The following is a 25,649-nucleotide window of genomic DNA, read 5'->3' as shown; positions in this document are numbered from 1 at the left end:
CGATTTCTCCTTACACTGGTGGTGCGTGTGTTGTTGAACGTTGGTGAATACAGAGGTTGCACACTCAAGGCTTTCAGGTCTTTTAGTGTGATTTACAGAGACTTTCAGCACATGGTGGGAAATACAAAGATTTGAGGGATACTTTTTCTTGCTTACTACATCTTGGTAAAGAGTGGATCTGGAAAATGCTCTTGCACCCGAATAAGTAGCTGTCTGAACTTCATCCAGTGCCGAATATGAAGAAACCCACATGAAATACGTTGAGGTGGAAGAATTTTGAGGAAGGGACATCCAATATTACTAAGACCAATATTTAAAACAGCTTAGGTTTTTGCTAAAAACAAAAGAGACTTTGTTGTAACATTTTTGTTATAAAAGAAAGACACTTGTAAAGAGTTATAAGGTTTGACTTACAGAGAGAAGAAAAAGAGTAGCTGCATCCTGGAGAAAGTTATGTGCAGGAAAGGTATCTAGCATAGTGTACTTTAAATCAAGGACTGAATCAAAGTCTGTGGATAGAAGATCAATCTTTAAAATGTCCACTAAGAAATAACATGGTTTCTGTAAACAGGAGTGTGGTTTTCAATGACTAATCTATGAAAAAATGCACTCACTTTTTTTTTTAGCTGATATTCCTTCTCAAATCCAAATATCTTATCAAAATTATGCCTAACATGGTAAGATCTTGATCTTGTTCAACAGTCACCACTTTCTGGTTTTTTTCCATGGTGTTAGATTGGGTGGATACATAGGTAATTCTTGTCAGTCAAGTGTTTTCATCTTAATTCTGTGGAAGAGTTCTCAAGAAAAGTGTGTTAGACCTTAGATGTAGTGAAGGCAAAGTTGTTGGAGCTTTCTTCAGTCCTGGGTGACTACAGGAGTGGAGTTTGACAGTTCTCAGCAGTGCTGCATGGATGTCACTGGTGCCACCCAGCTGGTTGTCCAGGGTGATCTCTTCCGTGTGGTCTCCTTACGCTCTACCAATTTGGGAGCTTGTGTGGGGATCTGGGAGCAGGATTGTGGGTATTATTATAAAGCTTGGCTGGCTTCTACTCTGCTCAGTGTGGAGCAGCACGGAAGGTTGTAGTAGCACTATGGATGGAATAATATGTGCAGGAATTAGCTACTGCTGGAAAACATTAGTTGAATTATAATACAGCCAGTGTGCAAAACCATTTTGATTTTGCTCTGCAAAGCCCAAGTATTTCTAGATTTGTCAAAGTGCTCATGGTAAGAACGATCCTTCAAGCCACGTAGTTACCAAGAAGCTGCTTCTAGGGGTTGAGATCTGCGTGTCCTGTTCCCCTTCCCCAGTTTGCTTACTGTATACAAAATGTAAGATAGACTGAAGCATACAAATTTGAGAAAGTCTGATTTGAATTCATAGGTTACAGTAATCTGTAATTTAATTTGCCTGGTATAATTTGTCTAAGTGGGTTATTGCAATTCAACATTCCTGCACACAGTCAAATATAGACTCCTTCAGTCTCCTCTGTTGTCTTTCAAGGTCATGTGTTTGATAGCAGGTATGTGACTGGAATGTGGAGTATTACAAATCGTTGCATTTAGAATATAAAAGCTTCTGGTAAGTATACCCACAAAAAAAAATACAAAGGGAAAAATCATGCAATGCATGCAGTAAACCTGTAATAATACATCGTAAGAGTACTTACTCTGACGTGTGAATTCCAGCACACTGCAATACATCTTCGTTTGTTAACAGCATATTTATTTTCTTTTAGTTTGGAAGTCTGGATCAAAAGTTAGCCCTAGCAACACGCATACGTGGTCATGTTCTGCCATTAGCCCTACAGATGTATGGTTGTCGTGTTATTCAAAAAGCACTTGAGTCGATCTCGCCTGACCAGCAGGTAATTGTAAGTTAGAGCAATACTTCTTTGCTTGTATCTTTTTATTGCATCGGGTTTTTTTGCTTAAACTCTTGATCATTCCTTTCACTATGAAAGGACTAGAGACTAAAATAGTTCAAATTAAATTGTTGAGGTGCGCAAGTAAAGCACAAGTGAATATAAAGATTGGACAGTTAGGATGAAATGGAATATTCCTTTTAGGCGGGGGGAAATATTGTACAGACAAAGATAATCTTTTTTTTTTCCAGAATGAGATGGTGAAAGAGTTGGATGGTCATGTTCTGAAATGTGTGAAAGATCAAAATGGAAACCATGTTGTACAAAAATGCATTGAGTGTGTTCAACCCCAGTCGCTCCAGTTCATCATTGACGCATTCAAGGGACAGGTAGTGTCAACAGTTCATTTCCTCTTGTGGGACCGCTTTGATTTGCAGGTCTTTTTTCTGTCATTTGCATGCACAAGATAGTGTTTGGCACTTGGCAGTCAGCTTGTTTTAAGTAGGAGGAAAACGGGATGATAAAATGGAAAAGCTGTTGAAGAGACAGTTAACATGTTGTGAAAAGATGACTCTGTTGGAGGTGAGGCTCTACAAAGGCCTGTTTGTGTGTGTTATAAATACCAGCAGAGGTATTGGCTTAAGGCCAGGCTTTCTGTTTGAGTTTTGCGATACACCATTTCAGATTCCCTTTCAACATTGCCATTTTTGATATATTAATAAAGCATCTGCTCACTAGCATGTATTTTGTATTATTATTTCCATTTTCCTCTTTTGTTGCTTATGTTGCAAGTCTGTCTTGCAGTGTCTTCCAATTATTGTGTGTTATTAAGGAAACACCTTGAAGAAATGCACTAATCTGTTGCCTACCTAGGGGCTGGAGTTAAGTGAAGGGGGCAGGGATCTGTTTATTTCACGTTGGGTTGGGGGTTTTTGTTTCCAAAAAAGTTATTAATGTAAGATTGTGCTCCAGGCTAGAGAATATGCCTCATATAAGTAAGATTTTAATACACTGAGAAAAACGTGTACTTTTATAGTCTCAAAGAATTGTAAAAATGTTACTAACTTGGCCGTGTTACTAAATCTTACTTTAATGAGCGGCCAAATGTATTTCTTAATAAAATCTACAATATCCTTCTCTTGCATTTTATACAGCAGCAATACCTGATTTACTGCTGTACGTAGTAGTAAATGGCATACCAAGGTTTCTAGGGTCGTGTGTTTTTACATCCAAAAGTGTGTATGGGGTAGATGAGATGCAGTTTCTGAGCTGTAACTAGAACTCCTTGCCTCAAATGTGACTCTGTTTATTTATGGACATTTTATATCTAAAAAATATCAGTTAATCTGAAGTGACAAATGAAAAATAGCCTCACTTTAGCCATATCAGGTACACACAGTGTGTATCTTTCATCTGCCTGCATCATTTGGACCTATGTCCAATCAGACAGGATTCTGTGTTCAGTTCTGACCAACACTGACTCTTAAACCTTCCAAGTTAACCCCTGAAACGGAAAACTGGTTTCTGCAGAAGCAAGTAAAAGGAGTAAACAAGATTGTTTTGATTGCTTATTGACAAACTTTGTATCTGCAATAGGGAGCAGGTTGTGTGTGCTTGAATGTGAAATTAGTGAACATCAGCCACAATAATTGAACTTCTTTTAATAAATACATTTGAAAGTGAAGTACAAAGTTAAGAGAAAAGCTTGAAAGTTGAACGGTGCCTAACTAAAGGTCATACTTCCAGGCTTTCCTTTGCAGCTAAGGAGTAATGAAAACCTGGGTTCTCCGTTGTGTAATTACCGGAGTCCTCAACACGGAAAACTGCATTTTCATCCGTTTCTGAGTTCCACTGGAGGTGGAATTCTGGTATTGGCAGGCAAAACTGTTCTTTTATAGAAGTAGTTGGCATGTTCAGTTCCGTTTTGAACATGGTAATGTTACTATATCTGTAAACTTCAGTTGGTTTAACTTCAGTTTGCAATCCTATTTTAAGGTATTTGTACTTTCAACCCATCCATATGGTTGTAGAGTCATTCAGCGCATTTTGGAACACTGCACTGCTGAGCAGACTTTGCCAATCTTGGAAGAACTGCATCAACACACAGAACAGCTAGTGCAGGTTAGTGCGTGGATTCATTTTGTAATATATTTTAGAGCTTTTTTGTTATAATTTATTTAGTTTAAATACATTTTGCCTCTTTTTAGTTTTGTAGACATTGATTTTTTGTTTTTCTTTCCTTCCATAGTTTTAATGAAAATGAATTTGGAAGTTGGGAGGCAAAGAAGATAAAAAAAGCCTTTTCCTTACACTTTTGACTGTAGCTTCGAATTTACATTGTAAATGCACAAAATCAATATAGTTTTAATTGCAAAGATTGCCTTTTTGTAGTTCATCTTGGTTCACTTAGGTGTCCTTCGGATAACTTCTGATAATGTCTAAACACAAATGCATTGTCAAAAAAATATATATTGCATATTCTTACATGGAAAGGGCATCTGTTCTAAAAGAAGGCAAAAGACTATACAACGTGATTTCATGGTCTCAGACGAACCAAATGAGAGCTACAAATGGTTTTGAAATCGAATCAGTTAAAAACGCTGAAAGGGACTTGGTGTAGAGTAGGAATTTGCACGCTTAAAAAGGCAAGAATTGCCTTCAGCTACGTTTTCACAGTGTAGTTCATTTCTCAGTGGTTTCTTGTATATACGGGTCTCTAGTTAAAACATAATTGTCTTGGGGAACCAAAGTTCAGGGAGATATTGCAGCTGTTAAAGAATGATGATCTTAATTTTGGGGATTCCTTTCCTTAAGAGGACAAAAGGTACTCTAACAAAATGCTGGTTTTACAGACTATATATGTTCTGCATGTAAATTTTGTGGTCCATTAAGTAATTTTTGATGCAATATTTCTTGCAGCGCTTTGTTTCTCTAATGTTGACGTTATTGTATTTTTCCTTACATCCGTGCAAATAGTAATTTGCAGTGTTATACAAATTTACAAAAGCTGTATGGATTACTTGGTATGAACACAAAAGAAAATTGAAGTCATCTTATTTTCAGGATCAATATGGAAATTACGTTATTCAACATGTACTGGAGCACGGTCGTCCTGAAGACAAGAGTAAAATAGTTTCAGAAATAAGAGGAAAAGTTCTAGCCCTGAGCCAGCACAAATTTGCCAGGTATTGCACAGCTTTCATCTATTAAAGATTCACTAACCTTTTAAAGTTGCAGTATTGGATTTATTTATTGTGTTACAAAAAGGATAGGATAAGTTTTTTCATGGAGCAAATTGTCTTCTGAAATGTTATATTTTTAGAGAGGAACAGTAGTGGTATTTTATACTGGATTTGGGGAAGGGAAAGAGGAAATGCTGTAACAAAGCAACGAAGATTCCACAGGTTTATGGGAAGGTTTTGCACCTTGTACATGTGCAGGGAATGGATTACAAGTCTCTGTATCAGAACTGCCAGGACCAGGTGAAATGCTCTCCTAGAACTTGCTTGATATGTTGGTGATGATGAGCCGGGACTTCCTGGCTGGCTGTCAGTCCAGCCAAGCAACTCGGAAGCGTAAAAAGGTTAGCCTTAAAAAGTGTTGATTCAGCCTGACAAGGATTTTATACCTTGAGAAGTCTCAAAGACTGTTGTAGGAGTCCTGAGCAACTCATCTTTCAGTGCTTTTTTCTGAAATACAGATTGTGTGCCTTTTGCTAAGGAAAAAGCCTCTTGGAATGAATTCATCTGGGGTGACTTACTGAGGCTAGCGTGGTCATTGGCATGAAGTAGAAGTACACTGACGTTACGTGGGCATTTGTTTTTCTTTACCTAAATAGAACTGTTCAAAACCTTTTCCTTTGAACTTGCTTAATTTCCAGAGCACAAACTTACAACCAGGATCACTTTACTGTCTCATTGATAGCTGGAAGGTCAGAACCTTCCTCTGCAAGGAGAAATATTTGGCACTATCTCTGATCTAGGCATGCTCCTGTAAAGCGCCTTTATTCAAAAAGCTGGAAGCCTTGTATCTGGCTTTGTTTTGTCTTAAAAAAGGACCCACAACCAAACCAGATGTACTAGAATACATCTGCAGCCCGGGGTCCAGTGCGTCTGCTCTAGGTCCAGTCTCTCCTACAAGATAATAAGTATCAGAAAATTACTGCTTTTCACACGAGTAGGAGTGTATAATCCTTTAACTTCCTCAGTCGTTATAGAGTAAAGACTTGGAAATCGGGGCTTGATGCATTTGTGGTGCTTTCTTTATTGGCGTTAAAGCACTTGAACTGTTCAGATAGATTTAAAATTGCTACTTAAAAGAATGTAACATCTTAAGTCACAGAATGCATCTGTCTTATTTTTCAGCAATGTGGTAGAAAAGTGTGTAACTCATGCTTCTCGTGCTGAAAGAGCTTTACTTATTGATGAAGTCTGCTGCCAGAATGATGGTCCTCACAGTGCCTTATACACCATGATGAAGGACCAGTATGCCAACTATGTTGTCCAGAAGATGATTGATATGGCTGAACCTGCTCAGCGGAAGATAATAATGCACAAGGTATATTTCGATAGAGTTTTATTGGTTCAGAAAATATATACATACTAATTTTTCTGCTAGGATGCCCTTGCCTCTAGATGCAAAACTCACTAGTTAAGTAACCTAGAACTTGATGTATAAACATTTAAATTCAGTGAAGCTTGGTAAAGCAGGATATATTCAGGTTTCTGAGCACTGAGCTAATAATGTAAATCTACAGAAAAGTTTCAGAAGTGGGGTTTGTATCCTCTCTTTGTGGCAGCTTTTCTGTGAAAGTACTTTTGATATAAAAATACAGTATCTGTCATCTTTATAACAGAAGATTTACGGGCTTCTCTTTTTATTTGTGGCTTGCCAGTATAAATCTGTGCTGTGGTTCCCCCAAAAGAGATTCTCATGCTTCCCAGCGTACAGGCACCTTTTCAACTTATTCGAATAAGACCGGGACAAAAGTGCTCTTGCCATGACTGCCCAAGGCTGTTTAACGCAGGCTCCTGCAGGACCTCTGCAGCCCCCAGTCGCCAGGGCACTCCCACAAAAGGGCTAATTCCCTTCTCCAGTGACAGGGACACCAGTTGTTTGGCGAGTCACAAATCACCAATTTTACATCATTTCAGAAACTTCCAAAATTCCAAAATACAGGCTTATGACTTCTGTTTTACAGAATATTTTCCAAGTGCGGTAACCTCTACTTGTAATTTTTGAAGGGGGAAAAAGCGGTAACGGGTTTCTTCTTACAGATTCGACCCCACATCACAACTCTGCGTAAATACACCTATGGCAAACACATTCTGGCCAAGTTGGAGAAGTATTACCTGAAGAACAGTGCTGATCTGGGGCCGATTGGTGGACCACCAAATGGGATGCTGTAAAAGATGGAAAGAAATGGAAGAAAAAGTGAATTGTGAATGATCAAAACATACAACTTAACTATAAATGTTCTGATTTTTTTAAATCTATTTATTGACTTTGTTCATCCATTTGTAAAATTTTTATTCTTGTGTATATTTTTGGGGAGCGAATTATTAAAAAAAAAAAGGAAAAAAAAATCTCCAGCCCTGATCCGGAGACCTATCAGATTGGATGGCTGGCAAAGCACAGAATGCCTGTATATGATGTAATTGTATCAAAATAGCTGTCACATATTTTGTAAATTTTTACCTTGTAAAGTCACTGAAATAGTTTTTAAAGGGAAAAAGTACAGTATTCTTTTAATACACTGGCTTGCGATCTGGTAGGTCTACCCAGCATCATAGCACAACAGGTTTATAGAGTTGTATATAGAATTAATCCTTATTTTTTCCCTTTTGTGTGAAGTCTTTTATACCAGATTAAAATCGATCAGCTGCATAAACATTATTTAACATGTTGAAAAGTTAAGTTGTATTTTGGTGGTTCACAACCTACTATCTAAACAATAAACAGGGCACAGCAGATTCAAGTAGGGAATAACAAAACAATGGAAAGTTTGAAAAAAAAAAAAAGCTTTCATCACTTGCTATGTTGTTTTTTTTAAATGGTGCCCTGAGGTTTTCTCTAGCAATGTATTAAAAATAAGTGCTGTATATACTTAAATATTTAATTGTTGTACAAGTTAGAGGGATTAAAATGGTGGTACTTCCCCTCAGTAAAGTACTCTGTTGGAAGAGGAGTGAACCCTGTATTAACTTTACAGTCAGTTTTACAATGCAGGAAGAGTAGAGATTTGTATTTTTTTATTTTACATATAGACCTGTAAGGATTTGAAAGTGTTGAGCATTTATTTTGCTTTCTCACTGTAGATGCAAAAAAACCTAGGTATTGATAAAGAGAAAAGGGGCCACTGAAAAGTAAACTCAATAGCTCAACATTTAAGCATGATTGATTAAATATTCAGATAGCTTTTTTTGCTTCCTATAAATATATGCATTGTATACGTGTAGTTAATAGGTGTAAGTTTACAGTTTGAAAACAAATCTCTCGTTTCGATGTTTATTACAAGCCTTGCTAATTTAGTAGTGACGCTTACCTTGGTTGTACAGATGTACATTTGTAAACCTTCATGCTGTAAATGTAATTTGTTTTACCCCTTTTTGGGACAAAAATTTGCATTTTAGTGTATATTCATATCCCCACTCCCTCTTCTCCCCCCGGCATATAGTGTTGTATAATGTAAATTTATTTCAGCAAATCAAGAGTGATTTTTTTAAATTCTATCTTTATATGGTTTCAGAGATATGAACCGGCTTTCTTTTTATCTATTGTGAGAAACATTATGTTTTGTTTATAACATAGCTGTCGACTCTGTCAATATGGACACTTTAAGAAATCAATCTGTTCAAATTTTAAGTCGGAATAATAAGCGTAGTAAGAAGTGGACTGAACTCTTTGATTATCACAGAAACCAATGCTTCTTCCATCTTAATAAATGTGGCATGATGTTTTTGTACAGAAGAGTACTGTATTTTTGAATAGCCTTCTCCCAGCGTAAAGCAAATATGTATGATACTGTCAATTTTTTTCTCTGGACATATGACATTGTAACAGTAACATAAAGATGATGTACATTTACAAGCGGCCTTATGTACATTTCCCAATGATCTTTTTAAGGCAGAATTGTGACCATATGTGTATAATTAAAATCCTTTTTAATCCTTTGCCTATGGAAATATTTTGGAAAAAGCTTACTTTGTATATTCAGTTTCTGAAAGATAAAGAAAGTGCTTTGTATGTTGTTGAAGTAAGTATTTTGTGTAAAATGTTCTTTTGGATGGCTTAACCTAAAGTTTTGATCGACCAGGTAGTTCGAAAGCAGTGTCTTGAGCATTGATCAACTAAAAGGCTGTTACGGTAGGAGTCTGATCACAAGGAAGGAAAACAGTCGTGGTATAAACTTGTATAAGGAATTTGGTTGTATTACTGTTGATGTCAGGTTTACATAACTCTTATTAAAGCATACATCTTTTCGATGGTAGCGTGAACTCACCAATAGGCAAATGGGAAAGTTTGGCCTTGCCTACATCCAGTTTCTGAATCTTTAGTGCCTGCATTAAGTGGTGCAGGAGGCCTGAGTATTTTTAGTAAGCACAATTCTAATTGCCAAGTAGTTTTTGCATGGCAGTTCACAAAATTCCTCTTGAGAGGTACAAGCCTTGTCTTTGGAGCCAGAGCTTTCCTGTAGCCACACAAAGGTTAACTTTGGAGCTACTTCCTTTGGCACATCAGTTCTCTTTGGTGACTATTTTTCACCTGTGTACAGATGCTGTGTGTTACCAGCCACAGAGCTGACATTCTCTTCAGCGTGTGAGACAGCGAGTGAGGCTCTCGGGCACCTCCAAGCAGAGACTGATAATGTCCCAGTACTTTGTCCCTGTAGCTCTCGTGCCATGGTTGCATTCAAACAGTCCTATACCCATCATCCTTAGTGCTCTCCGTATCTTAAACATCATCTTCCACTTGCTCTCCTAAAATAATTTTGCACAGATTTTGTCCAGGAACATGAAAATCGCTGGTTTTCCTTTGAACTATTTTAGGCTTTGGGTAGAACCACTAGCTTTTTTGCTCAAGTATCGCTTTTTGATCTAGATTGTTTATGGACCAGTTTGATTAGGTTTGACTCCAGGTGGCTCATATTGTAATGTTCACATGTATATACTGTAAAAATCCAAATGAAAATGTGTGAATAACACTGTGTGAAATACATCTGGTCTTGTGTTTTTCCTGTAGGAAACTAGCCATTCTTTATGTTCCATTACATGACTTGTCTGCTCTCTCGAGCTCAGCTTGGAAAAGGTGCTTGTTTCTAGGGATCTGATGATAACTGATCAATCACTTATTAAAGAACCCCATATTAGATCATTAGGTTTCCAGAGGCCAGTTCTGAGCAGCTAAACCTTCAAATCATCACTGAATGGTTTTGGTCAGAAGGGACCTTAAAACCTCTCCAGTTCCAGCCCCCCACCACGGGCAGGGACACCTCCCACTGGACCAGGCTGCTCCAAGCCCCATCCAACCTGGCCCTGAACACCTCCAGGGATAGTGCAAACACAGCTTCCCTGGGCAGCCCGTGCCAGGGCCTCACCACCCTCACAGTTAAGAATTTCTTCCTAATGTCTAGTCTAAATCTCCCCTGGAAGAGCGAGTTTTCTGGGGTTGTGATGTCCAGATGTTTCAGAGTGCTGAAGGAGACTCGGAACCATCATCACCTCTTCCCTCTGCTCAGAGGAACAGGCATTTGAAGAGATGCTCATAGAGTCAGAATCACTAGTTTGGAAAAGACCTTTGAGCTCATCCAGCCCAACTGTACCTGTCCACTGCTGAGGATGGGGCCTTGGGCAGCCTGATCTAGTGGGACATGTCCCTGCCCATCGTAGGGGGGGTTGGAACTGGATGATCTTTATAAGGTCCCTTCCAACCCAAACTATGATTCTAAAATGAGATCACTAAGCTCTTCATCTCCCTGTCTCTTAAACCCCTCCAGGGATGGGGACTCCACCACCTCCGTGTGCAGCCTCGGCCAGTGCCTGAAAACGCTTTTGGTGAACAGATTTTTCCTGCTGTCTAATCTGAACCTGGCTGGCACAGCTTGAGGCCATTCCCTCTTATCCTAGGGAGAAGAGACCAGGACCCACCTCACTACCACCTTTCAGGGAGTTGTGGCAGCAATAAGGTCTCCCTTCAGCCTTCTTTTCTCTAGACAAACCCCCCACTCCCCAATTCTATCAGCTGTTCCTCATAACCCTTGTTCTCCAACCCCTTCAGCAGCTTTGTTGTCCTTCTCTGAACACCCTCCAGCCCCTCAATGTCTGTCTTGTAGTGAGGGGCCAAAAACTGACCCCCGGGTTCAAGGTACGGCCTCTCCAGTGCCGAGTGCAGGGCACAGTCCCTTCCCTGGGGAGTGACTCACTGCGGAGCCACAATTATTGGTTGATCTGACAGTCTCGTTGCGTGAGAATATTGGACGTTCGGCATAGAGGTAACTGAGAAAGTGGGTATACAGGGAGGTGATGGCAACTCCCACCGTGTCGTTCAGGGCAGTAAAAGTGAGAGAGCGATTGCAAAAGCATTTTAAGACCTAGTGACTGTTCGTTAAAATTGCAGGTTGCGTGCAAGTCGTGCGCCTGGGGAGAAAACCCGGTGCGAGCTCTGCAGCACAGGAGTTCGCTGCTGAGTGGCTGCAGTCTCAGTGCCTGCTCAGGGTGCATCCCGAGAGGGGCAGAGCCTTCAGTGGCTTTTTTGAGTGAAGACTTAGTTCTCTGTTGGTGCTTGAGGAAGGAAAGGGGAAAGCCACACGCTGTGTCCCGTCTCAGCTGTCCCAGCCCACAACAGGGTTGGAGCGTTCAGCAGTTTGACATCACATCCTACCCAGCTGCGGGTAGCGCTCGAAGTGATCCCCCGGTCTCTAAATTAGTCTATGGGCAACACTGATGTTTTGATGAGCTGCAGGCAATGCTTTCCTCTGCCTGGAGAGTTTTGATTTGAAGTATTTGCTGGGGTTGCAAACAACGCCAGAAAACACCCACAGGCACAATGTGTGTCCGAAGTTTGCGGATCCAAGCACCTTGTGGCTAGGGGAGCGGGAAACTTGGTTCCTGTCAGGGACAGCGTGTCCTTCTCAGGACTATGCTTGGTTCCTCAAGGGCTGCAGCACAGAACTGGGCTGGAAAGGTTTGAGGAACTTAGCAAATGTAGATCCTGCCACCCCAGTAGAGAGAATGAGAGATGCTGCAAAATGAGCCTGGGGTGTCAGCAGTCCTGTGGGGCAGAGCAGCCCGGGCCTCCCTCACTCCATCAAGAGAAGTGGTTGGAAACCAGCACCACTGTCGTGGAAAGACCAGTCATCGATCACCTCCTTCCACACGGAAAGCATGGAAGGATGTTCATTGAGTGTTGCTAGCGCTCCAGAGCCAGTAGCTGGGCTTTTCCCTGCTAGTGTAGTGCCCGTGTTGAGGAAAGGAGGCAGCTGCTTTTTCATAGAATCACAGAATAGTTTGGGTCGGAAGGGTCCTTAAAGCCCATCCAGTTCCACCCCTGCCATGAGCAGGGACACCTCCCACTGTATCAGGGACTCCAAGCCCCATCCAACCTGGCCTTGAACACCTCCAGGGATGGGGCAGCCACAGCTTCTCTGGGTAACCTGGGCCGGTGTCTCAGTACCCTCATTGTGAAGAAATTCTTCCTTATGTCTAGTCTAAATCTTTCCCCCTCCAATTTAAAGCCACTCCCCCTCATCCTATCACCCCGTGCCCTTGTAAACAGTCCCTCCCCAGCTTTCCTGCAGCCCCTTCAGGTACTGGAAAGCCACTAAAAGGTGTCCCCACAGCCTTCTCCACTCTGAACAGCCCCAACTCTCTCAGCCTGTCTTCATAGCAGATGTTCTCCAGCCCTCTGATCATCTTCATGGCCTCCTCTGGACCCCTTCCAACAGTTCAATATCCTTCTTCTGTTGAGGGTTCCAGAACTGAACACAGGACTCCATGTGGGGAGTGAACCAAACCCTGTTATGTATTAAATTTCAGAACACGGAGGTTGTCGGGAAGTTCCCACCCTGCATCGGGGGCAAAGAGCCAGTAGGGAAGACCAAGCTTAAACTGCTGGTGTTCCTCCGTGAGGTGGTGCAGGGGTGTTTCCTCCATCAGCCCTTTGGACAGAGCCAGCTCTGTTTGCAAGCTAGTTCTGTGGTTCAGGAACTTGCCCAGCAGATGAGATGCTTGAATTAGTTCCCTTTATCAGCCTCAGGGTTTTGAACCCACCTCCCTCACCTTGCAGAATATGTGCTAACCACAAGGAACTGGACGGGTTCACTTTACGCTCCTGAATCTGGGCTGGGCTTTCAGCACAGCTTGAACCGCGTGTTGCGTCACCGACAGCACAAGATGGAGCTTGACTCCTAAAGCATCCAGGTGGGAGTGGGCAGGTTCTGCTCTCCAGATCCTTGTCTCCACCTCGATTCTCCCAGACTCACTTAATGAAAAATATATCTTGGGAGCAACATTCCCCCATCATTAACAAACTGGAAATGCTCCAGAGGCTTTGTACCTAGCAGCTGAAAAGTAGGAAGACCTGGCCTCAAGCTCCGCCAGGGGAGGCTCCGGCTGAACATTAGGGAAAAAAATTTTCACAGAAAGGGTCACTGGGCACTGGCAGAGGCTGCCCAGGGAGGGGGTTGAGTCACCTTCCCTGGAGGGGTTTAAGGGACAAGTGGATGAGGTGCTGAGGGACATGGATTGATGGGAATGGTTGGACTCGATGATCCAGTGGGTCTTTTCCAACCTGGTGATTCTATGATTCTATGATCACTGAAGTTCCTCTTTGTTTCATTAGTAAGAATGAACACAGAAACAGAACAATAGTCCGGGAACAAGAAGCCTTTTGCCTCTTCCTCATCTGCTTGCACAGCTCCTACCCAGCCCTAAAGTATGTACGTCTGCAAACAAGAGTCGGAGGCACATTGCAGGTGACACAGCTGATATGCTAGACCATAGGACAAGGAGAAACCCTTTGCAAAGCTGAGCTGAGCAGACCTAAAGAGCTTTGTTTGAGCTTAAGACCTGCCTGGAGGGTTCAGATTTCCTGCCAGCTGCACAGCACCACAGCCCTTCCCCAGCTCAGCTGCCAGGTCTTTGCTCAGCCAAGCCCACGAGGAGCGAGGAGGGAGACAGCCCTTCTCCAGCTCAGGTAGTGGAAGCTGTTCAGGGAACGTAGCCTGCTTGGCTGCTGATCACAAGGCAGGTTCACATGCTATGGTTTCACAAACGCTTGCTCCAGTTCCTTGCTACAGGCTGTACCGCAGCAGCGTGGTGCCCCACCACGGCAGAGGAACATCACTGGTGGAGCTGGCCAAGCCTGCTGAAGTCCCTCTCCTTCTGGATCAAGTCTGCTGTGGCCTCTCGGGCTGCAAAACCACAGCCTGCTCCTGCCAAAGGTCTTTTCATAGTATTATGGCAACAGAGCCATCTCGGGTGTCACTTAAAGCAGGTCCCGAAGTAAAGTAAGATCTCTGAAGATACACAACTGCTTACTGAGGGCCAGTGGAGACAGCAAGAAGGGAGAGTGTTACGACAGGGGCCACACACAGGAAGGTGGTGGCAGAAAGCACCAGCTGGCCTGGCCAGCGAGAGAAACGACAGAAAGCACTTTCACAGCTATATTCTCTTCTCCCACGAGCACAAATACAGGAACCCTGTTCCTTGTCTCCCTCAGAGGAACCAGAAGGTAAAGGTTCCCTGGTAGGAAACCTTTCCTCTCTTTCCTCTCCTATATAATCCTTATCTCCCTTTCTGTAAGAGAGCTGAAATACCACGACAGTATTTGCAGCCCTCCCCACCCCAGGAGGAGAGCTTTCAGGAGACCATCTGCTCGTTCAAGCTAGGATCTTGGGGGAGGATTCAGCCCAGCGGCTTCTCTGCTGGGCTCGGGTCGGGTGGGTTTGTCTCAGCGCAATTCCCTGCTCCACACCTTTCTCTATAAACTGGCTTCCAGATGCTGGTAAAACAATCTGAGCAATCGCTCCTTAAGCAAGGATTACAAAGGGCTGAAGAGTTGGGGATGGACAAACTCAATACAAGCCACAGAGTCAATTCCAACCCCTGCATGGAGGAAGGGGATAAATGGAACAGAGTTCACCCCAGCCAGAGCTCCAGGCTATACACGGCTCTCGTTCAACTGGGCCATTTGGCTCTTCAAAAGCCCTTTTTGTTTGAAAACTGACTATCTTAAGAACTCCAAAATTCACATGATGTCTCCTATTTCCTTAAAATGTCATGTGTCTCATGAGAACCAAGTGTTTGATTATTCATCCCAGTTTGGGTCGTTTGAGCTCGCATCCTGTCGGGAAAGGGGCTCTCATCCAGTCCGAACCCCTCCACACGTGGGGAACCAAAACCCCAGAGATCTGGTCAGGGTATTACAAGTAGATCTGATCGGGGTATTACAGATCTCCCACCCTACACACCTGTAAAATGCTGCACGACTCTTGTTATCCACCTTGAGAAGGGGTGATCCCACAAGGGTCTCGCAGCTACAGCCCATCTAAGGCTATGGGGAGACAACATCCCAGTGTAAAACCACCTTGGTTTAGCTGTAGAAACATCCATTTGGAACAGATCCTGCTGCCTATCTGGGTATCCAGTGGTTTTTGAAAGACCCTTGAGCATCCAAGACACCTGGACAGGGCAAGTGAACATACCTTAGGAGTTTGCCTCATCCTGGCCTCTAGATGTCTTAGAAGAACATCTAGGTTGGCACCAGACACATTCATGTAGACAATGGGTCTCTTCACCTAGAAGGTACCAGAAACTGATAAGCAACTTATAAAAAGTAAGAAGTCCATGAAAATATTATAGGAAAGCAGGGGAGGGACTTTTTACAAGGGCAGGGATTGATAGGACAAGGGAAATGGCTTTAAATTGGAAGGGGAAAGATTTAGACTAGACATTAGGAAAGAATTCTTTGTGATGAGGGTGGTGAGGCACTGGAACAGGTTGCATGAATAAGTTGTGGCTGCCCCATCCCTGGAGGTGTTCAGGGCCAGGTTGGATGGGGCTTGGAGCAACCTGATCCAGTGGGAGGTGTCCCTGCACATGGCAGGGGGGTTGGAACTGCATGATCTTTGAGGTCCCTTCCAACTCAAACCATTCTGTGATTCTATGATTCTATAAGTCAAAGGTTAAAAGCTGGAGGGAAGAGAATAGAAGGCAGGAACAAGCCCAAAGGGTTCCTTGGGGGTGGGAGTGAGAACGGCTTTATATTGGAGAATAGGATGGGATGAGAGGTAGAGAAAAAAAACATACACACACACATAAAGCTACTGAAACCACCGCTCATAAACAGCCATAATGACTTGTTTTGATTATAAGTACCAGGAGAATGGATGGGGGAAGGGAGAAGGATCACCTTGGGAACCCAGGGGTGTCTTTAAAAAACAGTAACAATAGAAAGCCACCATTATGCACAGCAAAACCTTCATTCCAGGCCTCCCTGTGGAGTACAGCTAATTACACAAACACCCAAAAAGAAGCAAAACTTCTAAAAGGAAACAAAAAAGTGGAAAAAAAATAAAGCAATGACAATGACTGCGTTTACCCTGCCAGCATCAGTGCTGCTGAGAGTGGGGCAGGCAGCAGGCACACACACCGCACGAAGCTTAAACTCAAGGTCAGTTCATCATCCAGTTCCAAACCTCCTGCCATGGGCAGGGACAACTCCCACTGGATCAGGGACTCCAAGCCTCATCCAACCTGGCCTTGAACACCCCCAGGGATGGGGCAGCCACAGCTTCTCCGGGCAGCCTGTTCCAGTGCTTCCTAACCCTCATTGTGAAGAATTTCTTCCTCATGTTTAATCTAAATCTTCTCCCTTCCAATTTAAAGCCATTATTCACTAAGCACAGCTTGGTCTCTGCTCCGGCACCGCACCATCTCCACCCCTGTGGCACAGGAGCACAATCCAAGCCGGGGTAGGGGTGACACCGACCCCACTCCCAGGTAGGATGATGACAACAGAGGCTGGGCAAAGGTGTTTCTCCAAATGAATGCGTGAGAGTGTCCAGGATGAAGGATGAGACAGGATGGGTGGGGAATCAATGAGTGACTCAACGCTATGACAGCAGAGGCTGAGAGACAGTGGTACCGCCTGGAGGGGTACGGGAGTGGAACGACTGCACACAGCCCTGAGACAGCCAGTATCTGCGGAAATGGGCAAGTGACCTCAAAATGCTAAATGAAGGATTGATAATTAGAGCAAGATGCATCCTTATGGTTAATCAGGAGGAAAACCTGTGTGTTATATCATACCAAATTCACGTTATAGTCACGATTGGTAGCAAACACAAGTGACAAAGCCCAAAGTTAGCCAAGAACAGAGATCCTCAGAGAGTCTGAGGTCCAGATCGCATCCACTTGATGGCAAAAAAACCAACCTAAAACAGGTTTGGTTTTTTTCTCACAATGCTGGAAATACTGTTCTAAACAGCAGTGAGTGAAATCGAACTGAAACCTGTGATGCAGCCTATCCCTGCTCTCATGACTGCTCCGTCACAGCATCTGCTTCTTCCAAGACCACAGCTTTTTTGCATATGTGGGAGTATTAAACCTGCTCTGGCAGGATCCCTGGGGCTATACGTGCTTACGCAAATTCTCCGTGTAGCAGAAACACCTAACCCGAGTCACTTGGCTGTTTAAAAATGTGACAGTGTCCAAGCATACAGTGAACCTGTCTCATATGGACAGAGTACTTCTAGATTTTGGTTAAAACTCTTCGGTTTTCTCTTTGTTTGCAACTTTTTAACCAACAGTGCAGCCCTGGTTTGTGCAAAAGCTGATCACTGACTTGGAGAGCACATCGTGTATTTGGTACAGTCAGAGAGAAACGGGGACTGCATCCCACGGGAGAACTTGTACTGAAGTTCTACGCAAAGTTATTTGAGCATCCAGAAGCCTCTACCACAAACCAGGATAGTAAAGGTATATACAAAGAAAATACAGGACTCATGTGATAAGAGCTTATACCTCGCTTGACCTGGACTCCCCACTTCTCCCAGGCAAATAATGGGTCTCTGTGGCAGTGCCAGAGCCAGCCATAGGATTAAAATATTTGTATTTAAAACATTTTAATATTTGATATGAGGACAGGCTGAGAGAGTTGGGATTGTTCAGCCTGGAGAAGAGAAGGCTGTGGGGAGACCTTAGTGCAGCTTCCAGTACTGAAAGGGGCTCCAGGAAAGCTGTGGAGGGACTGTTTACAAGGGCATGGAGTGATAGGATGAGGGGGAATGGCTTTAAATTGGAAAGGGAAAGATTTAGATTAGACATTAGGAAGAAATTCTTCATGCTGAGGGTGGGGAGGCCCTGGCCCAGGTTACCCAGAGAAGCTGTGGCTGCCCCATCCCTGGAGGTGTTCAAGGCCAGGTTGGATGGGGCTTGGAGTCCCTGATACAGTGGGAGGTGTCCCTGCCCATCACAAGGGGTTGGAACTGATGGGCTTTAAGGTCTCTTCCAACCCAAACTATTCTATGATCCCTTCCAACCCAAACCATTCTCTGAATCTTGGCCTCAGCATTTCCCTAGTGAATGCACTGAAGAAAGCTTCTGTCCCCCATGGGACGACAGGGTCGGTGGAAATAACCCTTGGAAGAGCCAGGCTGGCTGCCAGAGAGTAAGTCAGCAGGTACCAAGCAGAGGATGCCGTGGAAACGAGGGGGCCGTGTCCTCCCTGTGCTTCTTCCCTTTTCTCCAAAGCTCCCAGCAGGCACTGCCCCCGTCTGCGTGTCCCTGGGAATCGTGATACCTTTCCCTCTGCACTCATTTTCCCATCAGAGCAAACCCCATTCTGTACTCAGACTATTTAAGGTCACAGAGGTTGAGGGATCCCGCACTGCAAACCAGTGCCAGTCACTGCAAGTGAGTTGTCTCGAGTTAACCACAGGGTTAAGTGAATCACAGAAAGGCAGGAGAGTTTCTCCTTGGGCAAGGGAAAAACAACAATAAAAAAAGTCAGTTATTCAGGTGAGGGCTTTGAGAAATACCTGCGTAGTCCACAAACCCTGAGACCAGCAGCCCAAAATTGTTGAACAGTGAAAGCACCAGCCAGTATTACAGCAAAAGGCCTCGTTAAAAAAAAGCGAGTCGGTCTTTTCTTGTGGGCAACATCCACGTTAACTTCAGCCAAACCTTATGAAGGCTAATGGGAAACCCTTCCACAGATTTTGGTGCACCAGCCCCCAAAATCCAGTTCTGAGGTTCTCTGTAACGAGTGTGCAGGATCCTACAAGGCCCTCACATGCAGCATCAAAGAAACGCAGCTGGTTTTATTACAGCTGTTTATGAAAACCAACACAAAAGCAGCCGCCACTGCCAGCTGGGCTTCTGCCAAAGGAAGCTCTGCTAAATAAGGTTGAGAAATATTTGGTCACTGGCACAGATACGTTTATATACAGTTTTGAGCATTGACCCAGAAGTTCTCATTAGCAGGAACAGGGAAAGGGGCTGGAAGAGAAGAAAAAAAGCCACCAAATTCTTGGGAGAAGGAGCCAAGTTGATTCAGTTGGTATCTATAAAGCCAACGCTGCAGCCAACACTTGGACCGCTAAACATCGCGTTGTTTAAGCTGAAGAAAAACCCAACATTGGAATTTTTGCAAGAAGGCTTATTCTTGTCCAAATAAGCGAAGTCATCCCTTCCATGTGAGCGTTACATGGGGGAGAAGAAAGGAGAGCAGAGCAGACATCCCCTCAGGCTAATTTGACACTCCACACCTTGGAGTGGGCCAGGGGGAAGCCTCCCCTGGTCTCTCCCTTCCTGGGAGTGAAAGCCAGGAGGCAGATGGAGTTGCTCAGAGATCTGACTCACTGCAAAGGCAGCTGGACAGAATAAGCTAAATCAGATATCACCGTGCAAGCATGCTGGGTGGGTTCAGGTGATCCTGCTATAAATCATAGCCGGCTTTTGAAAGGGTCAGAAACAATTATTTCTACATCCATGCAGGAGGACTTCCAAAACAAAGTAGATTCGCCAAGGCACGGGAGGAGGCGGTAAGAGTCTTGAGTATATTTGGTGCCACCACCCTAAACAAAGAGTTACAGACTTGGGAATGGGGCACCAAAGTGTCTGGGCTCCCAGAAGATGAGCCAGCACCGTGACTGGATGCCAAATATTGCACACCAGCAGGCAAGCTTTGGTAACTCAAGGTTGAAGATTCAGGCTGTTTCCTCTGCAGACTTGTTCTTACACTCGTATTAATTTAAGGAATGGGTGGATTCATCTCGTTGCTGCATAGAGTTAGAAAAAGGAGGACGTGGTGTGAGCCATGGGTAATAAAGGTGTTGGCCAGAGGGAATTCAAAGGGGAAGGAGTAGAGAAACTCCGGGCTAGCAGGGAATGAAACTTCACAAACCTCTGTGGTCTCTGCAGTCTCCAAATAGACCGCAGTGTCCTAACCTCCTCCTGCTGTCTCAGGAGAGGCAACCCTTCCTCTTCCATCCTCAGATTTCAGGCCGTCGGTCAAGACCTCTTGCTGCCAGCTCTCTGCTCTGTGGTACCACCTGTGGGAGCAACAAAAGATGCTAAAGGGAATGTCACTGACAGTACTGCAAGCCCTTACCAAACACTGTCACTTGGTTTCAGGTGCATCTCCCACCTCCCTCCAACCATTTCCTGGGGCAGGCTCAATCCAAATGCATTTAACTAAATGTATTTAACATCCTGTACCTGCCCCATGTGTGTGACACTTCCCCTCTTTCCTCTGTCCTGTTCAGCAATCACCACACAGATTCAGGGCTCTCGCTCTAAGCCTTGTCTACAACTTATAGCTGAGAAGTGAAACGCACAAGGAGCTGTGGGTTTCCCGTTATTGACACCTTTTAGTTAACTGAGCTACTGAATTAAGGGAAAAAGGGTTTTTTTTGTCTAGCACAAAAGCAAATGGCAATCATCAGCAGGGAAGCCAACTCTCTGAAGCCACTCAGAGACAGCGCCCATTAGCAGTGAGCTGTCAACCCCATGACACTTAAAGCAATCTCAATATTTGCATGTAACCTAATTTCCCACTGCGTTTTAGGGAACATACTCCCCTTCTCCATTCCAAGGCATCAGGCTGTAAGGTCCTAAAACAAGCCTGCCAACAGCTGAAGTCCCCAAGATGCAGACGTGTGAACGCATCCAGCTTGATGCCACAGGTATAATCCAGCCCTGGTTAAGGAACTGAGAACAGAATCAGCTTTTTCTACCCGCCCCCCTCATCTGATCAAGAGCCGCTAATAAACCATCTAAGGACACATGGAGCCAGACTTCAGGAAAAGAGGCAGCCAGCTGCTCTGCAGGCTCCGCCGCTGCTGATGGGCAAATGTGAGGCGAGGACACATGGTGACGGTGGCCACACATCCTCACACGCTGCTGCGGGTAGGTCCAACACCTGGAAAGCCAGGCAGACAGCTCCTGCTGCCATGCACAGTCACATTCTTTAGGGGATAAGGAATGATGGCTTCTGCCGGAGAATGCACTGAAGAATGGTGGCGGTTGCCCAAAAGCAACAGTTGACATCCCTGCTCCCCCCTTGCCTCTGGTTGTGGTGGAAGCAGCGGGCTGGATTCCTCCCCGGGCTGTGTTTCCCCTCTTCCCGTGGCCGGACACAGTTCAAACCAGCCCCTCATCCCCTGGGAAGCAGAGTTCAGTTGGGCTACACTGCTGGAAGCCCTTGATCCAGTTCTGGGAAATCCCCACTGTACTGGGCAGAGGCAACCAGCCCCTATCATCCCCCGAGCTTGGGGCTGCCAACAAACTCCTTTCCATACAAGTCTCATTTGGCTTTTCAGCATGGAGCTCTTTTGACTGAAACCACAATGCTGAGCATGCTTCAATGATCAAGCAGAGGGCACGGGAATGTCACTGAAAACACTTGGCTTCCAAACGCAGCATTGTTCTTCCCTTACCCTGTTCATAGATCCTGACCAGAACATCCCAATCAAGCTTTAAATGTTTTCTAGCAAAGCCAGCAAGAAGCACCCCAGAACTATTTGATCTACTATCTCCACAAACACACGCGCGCCCACACTTGCATGGAACCCGTACATGGTGCAGCCCCACCAGTGCCTCACCAGTACTCCCAGCAGCAGCCCTGCCTCCTCCCTCCTCTGTGGCTGTAAGTGTCCATCAGATGCAGCCTTGGCCAAACCAGCCTCTGCTGCACCCAGATCAGCTGAGAATCATAGAATCATAGAATAACCAGGTTGGAAGAGACCCACCGGATCAAGTCCAACCATTCCCATCAAACACTAAACCATGCCCCTTAGCACCTCATCCACCCGTGCCTTAAACCCCTCCAGGGAAGGTGACTCAACCACCTCCCTGGGCAGCCTGTTCCAGTGCCCAATGACCCTTTCTGTGAAGAATTTTTTCCTAATGTCCAGCCTAAACCTCCCCTGGCGGAGCTTGAGGCCATTCCCTCTTGTCCTGTCCCCTGTCACTTGGGAGAAGAGCCCAGCTCCCTCCTCTCTACAACCTCCTTTCAGGTAGTTGTAGAGAGCAATGAGGTCTCCCCTCAGCCTCCTCTTCTCCAGGCTAAACACCCCCAGCTCTCTCAGCCGTTCCTCATAAGGCCTGTTCTCCAGCCCCTTCACCAGCTTTGTTGCTCTTCTAAGAAGAACAACATTGAAGAAGAAGAGGAGAAGATTGACCATGCCCACTGGGCAGTTCCTGATTCCCAGATGTGCCATCACAGCCGGGTGTCACAACCTGCCCACCAAGCCCGGGTGACATTTTCAGCCTCACCCTCTGCAGGTCCCATCACAAAAGTCTCATCTCCAGCGTTCTGGTTGCAACGGGTTCAAGACATGGCTTGGAGAGGCCACTTTCCCCACATGCCCCAGCAGCAGCCTCGCTCTCCTACCTGGGAGCTGCTACTCCAGCCCAGCTGCCCACCAGGCACCTGTGACTTTGGTTTTGCATCCTTCCCCCACCCTGCCTCATCGTTCTGCCCAGTAACCTTGCACACCAGCAACAGTCTTGGCTGAGGATCCCATGGGTGCCATCTTCTCCCCATCAGCCCCATCACAGCGAGAAGAACATGGCCCCCATGGGTCATCTGAAGGAAAGGCGTAGTGGTAGGAATCTTTCCTAGGAAGGCTGTATGAGGAATTTAAGAGAGAGGGAAAGAAAACAAGACACATGATAAAATCACAACACTTAGCCACATGGAATATCCAATTAGGTCCATGAAGCCTTTGAGCCGCAGCTGTGGGACGGGATCCTGAGCCTGGCAGAGATGATCCAACACTCACCAAGAGCCTCCTGAGTGACCAGGAAGCTCTGGTTACAGCTCTTTTTTTGGTGTCCCCTCCACGGGAAGCCCTGGGACAGCACCAAAGACTTGGCCACATCCCTCATCCCTCCAGCTGCTCCATGGGCATCTGATGCCTATTGACCATGCAGCCAACGTGCATTCCTGCAGCTCCCAGCTGCAGTATTAATTCTTAAAAACTGCCTTTCTTTTTTTTTCTTTCCTACATCATGTTTGCGCACACATTCGGCTGCATTGTTTGTAGCCAACACTTCAACATGTGCTGGCACGCAGACAGGATAAAAAAAAAAAAGACAACTGAATTGACTGGAAGTGAACAGGAACACCAGCCCTGACCGTGTAAGCAGGATAAAACAATTCAGCCTGTGGCTTAATGTTTGCAGGATAGTTGGATGCCCTCTCCCTGGAGGTGTTCAAGGATAGGTTGGATGGCGCCTTGAGCGGCTGGGGCTGGTGGGTTCCAACTCCCATGGCAGAGGGCTTGGAACTGGATGATCTTTAAGGTCCCTTTCAACTCCAGCCATTCAATGATTGTATGGTTTTTGCTGCAAGATGTGCAAAGACCCACCCGCAGCAGCGCTGAAGAGTGATGAAGTTGCTTTCAAGTCAAGACGAAAGGGTGATTAGTAGGAGGGCGCTTCTTTTAAAGCAGCACTTTGTGCCACAAACCTCTCCACACTGCCAGTAAACCCATCCTGAGCAGCAAGAAATGAGATGCAATGAAGGCACAGAGATCTGTGGGATGAAGGGAAACACTCACCTCCTACAAAAAACACATTTTTTGAGGGAGATCCCTCCTGCTGTTGGTGACCACTGGGAACACTCCCTCCTCTCTCCTGGGTGAAAGGGAAGAACCATAGAATCACCAGGTTGGAAAAGACCTATGAGATCATCGAGGCCAACTGTACCTGTCCACTACTAAACCAGATCCCTAAGCAATCCATCTACCCACCTTCCAAACACCTTCAGAGACGGCGACTCAACCACCTGCCTGAGCAGCCTCTGCCAGTGCCCAAGAACCCTTCCAGTGAAGAAACCACAGGATTTGAGATGCAGCCTCGCCAGCATCGAGTACAGGGGCACAATCGCTGCCCTGGACCTGCTGGCCACACCATTTCTGATACAAGCCAGGATGCCACTGGCCTTCTTGCCCACCTGGGCCACTGCTGAAGAAGGCAGGGCACCGAGGAGACAGAGCAGCCCTGTGATTTTCCCACACTGGAAAAAGGAAGGGATGGCTTTAATAAACATTATTATTATTTTTAGTGAGAAGGAAGGAAGCTCGGCGGGAAGAATGCTGCTGAGGAAATCTGGGAATGCAATGGGAGAGAACCGGTGGCTGCGGCGGCTGGGGGGGCAGGGAGGGAGAGGAGGGATGGAAGGGATGGAGAGAGGGACAGAGAGAGGGATGGAGAGGGATGGAGGGGAAGGATAGAGAGAGGGAGGGAAGGAGGGATAGAGAGAAGGATGGAGGGAGGGATAGAGGGAGGGAGGGAGGGATGGAAGGGAGAGAGAGAGAGAGGGATGGAAGGGAGGGATAGAGGGAGGGACAAAGGGAGGGATGGAGGGAGAGATAGAGAGAGGGAGGGAGAGAAGGAGGGAGAGAAGGAGGGATGGAGGGGAGGGATAGAAAGAGGGATAGAGAGAAGGATGGAGGGAGGGAGCGACACAAGGAGGGTGGGAGGGAGGGATGGAAGGGAGGGATAGAGAGAGGGAGGGATACAGAGAGGGATGGAGGGGAGGGATGGAGAGAGGGATAGAGAGAGGAAGGGAGGGAGATGGAGGGAAGGAGGGATAGAGAGAGGGAGGGAGGGATGGAAGGGAGAGATAGAGGGAGAGATAGAGAGAGGGAGGGAGAAAAGGAGGGAGAGAAGGAGGGATGGAGGGGAGGGATAGAAAGAGGGATAGACAGAGGGATGGAGGGAGGGAGCGACACAAGGAGGGAGGGAGGGAGGGAGGGAAGGGAGGGATAGAGAGAGGGATGGAGAGAGGGATAGAGAGAGGAAGGGAGGGGATGGAGAGGAGGGATAGAAGGAGGCATGGAGGGGAGGGAAGGAGGAATAGAGAGAAGGAGGGATGGAGAGGGAGGGAGGGAGGAGCAGAGAGAGAGATGGAGAGGATTGATGGAGGGGAGGGCTGGATGGAGGGCTGGAGGGAGGGACTGGGGGAGGGGAGGGAGGCATGGAGGGGAGGGCCGGAGGAGAGGGATGAATGGAGGGAAGGCTGGAGGGGAGGGCAGAGACGGGAGGGGGCCGGGGCCGGGGCGCAGGTAGCGGGGGGCGGGCCGGGGCGGGGCGGGGGCGGCCGGAGGTGAAGGTTGTGGCTGGGGGTTCATTAAAAGGCAGAGTTCAACTCCTCGGCGGCGCAGAGCGCTGCTGGGAGCCCGGGGCCGCGGCCGGAGGGGAGAAGAAACACGGGAAAGAATTAGAAAAGGGGGGGGGGGGAAAAATTAAGAGGAGAAAAAAAAAAAAAAAA

At 45.7% G+C, this 25,649-nt stretch overlaps 1 protein-coding gene across 8 annotated transcripts in view; it reads left to right on the top strand.

Annotated features, from left to right (window-relative positions):
• Positions 1-10,085, top strand: part of PUM2 (pumilio RNA binding family member 2) — a 78,192-nt gene extending 68,107 nt beyond the window's left edge. For 5 of the 8 annotated variants that reach the window (XM_069850619.1, XM_069850618.1, XM_069850620.1 and 2 more), the window contains 6 exons: positions 1,743-1,877; positions 2,120-2,257; positions 3,864-3,989; positions 4,932-5,053; positions 6,233-6,425; positions 7,145-10,085. In XM_069850619.1, the coding sequence (XP_069706720.1) occupies positions 1,743-1,877; positions 2,120-2,257; positions 3,864-3,989; positions 4,932-5,053; positions 6,233-6,425; positions 7,145-7,276 (846 nt within the window). In that variant the 3' untranslated portion in view covers positions 7,277-10,085. The remainder of the gene's footprint in view (positions 1-1,742; positions 1,878-2,119; positions 2,258-3,863; positions 3,990-4,931; positions 5,054-6,232; positions 6,426-7,144) is intronic. The other 3 variants (XM_069850616.1, XM_069850622.1, XM_069850615.1) reach the window with 1 other exon arrangement.
• Positions 10,086-25,649: the final 15,564 nt, after the last annotated feature.

The sequence above is a fragment of the Phaenicophaeus curvirostris genome, chromosome 2 (assembly GCF_032191515.1).
Source record: "Phaenicophaeus curvirostris isolate KB17595 chromosome 2, BPBGC_Pcur_1.0, whole genome shotgun sequence".
NCBI lineage: Eukaryota > Metazoa > Chordata > Aves > Cuculiformes > Cuculidae > Phaenicophaeus > Phaenicophaeus curvirostris.
The sequence above is the reverse complement of the archived record's forward strand: the minus strand, read 5'-3'. Positions and strand labels throughout refer to the sequence as shown.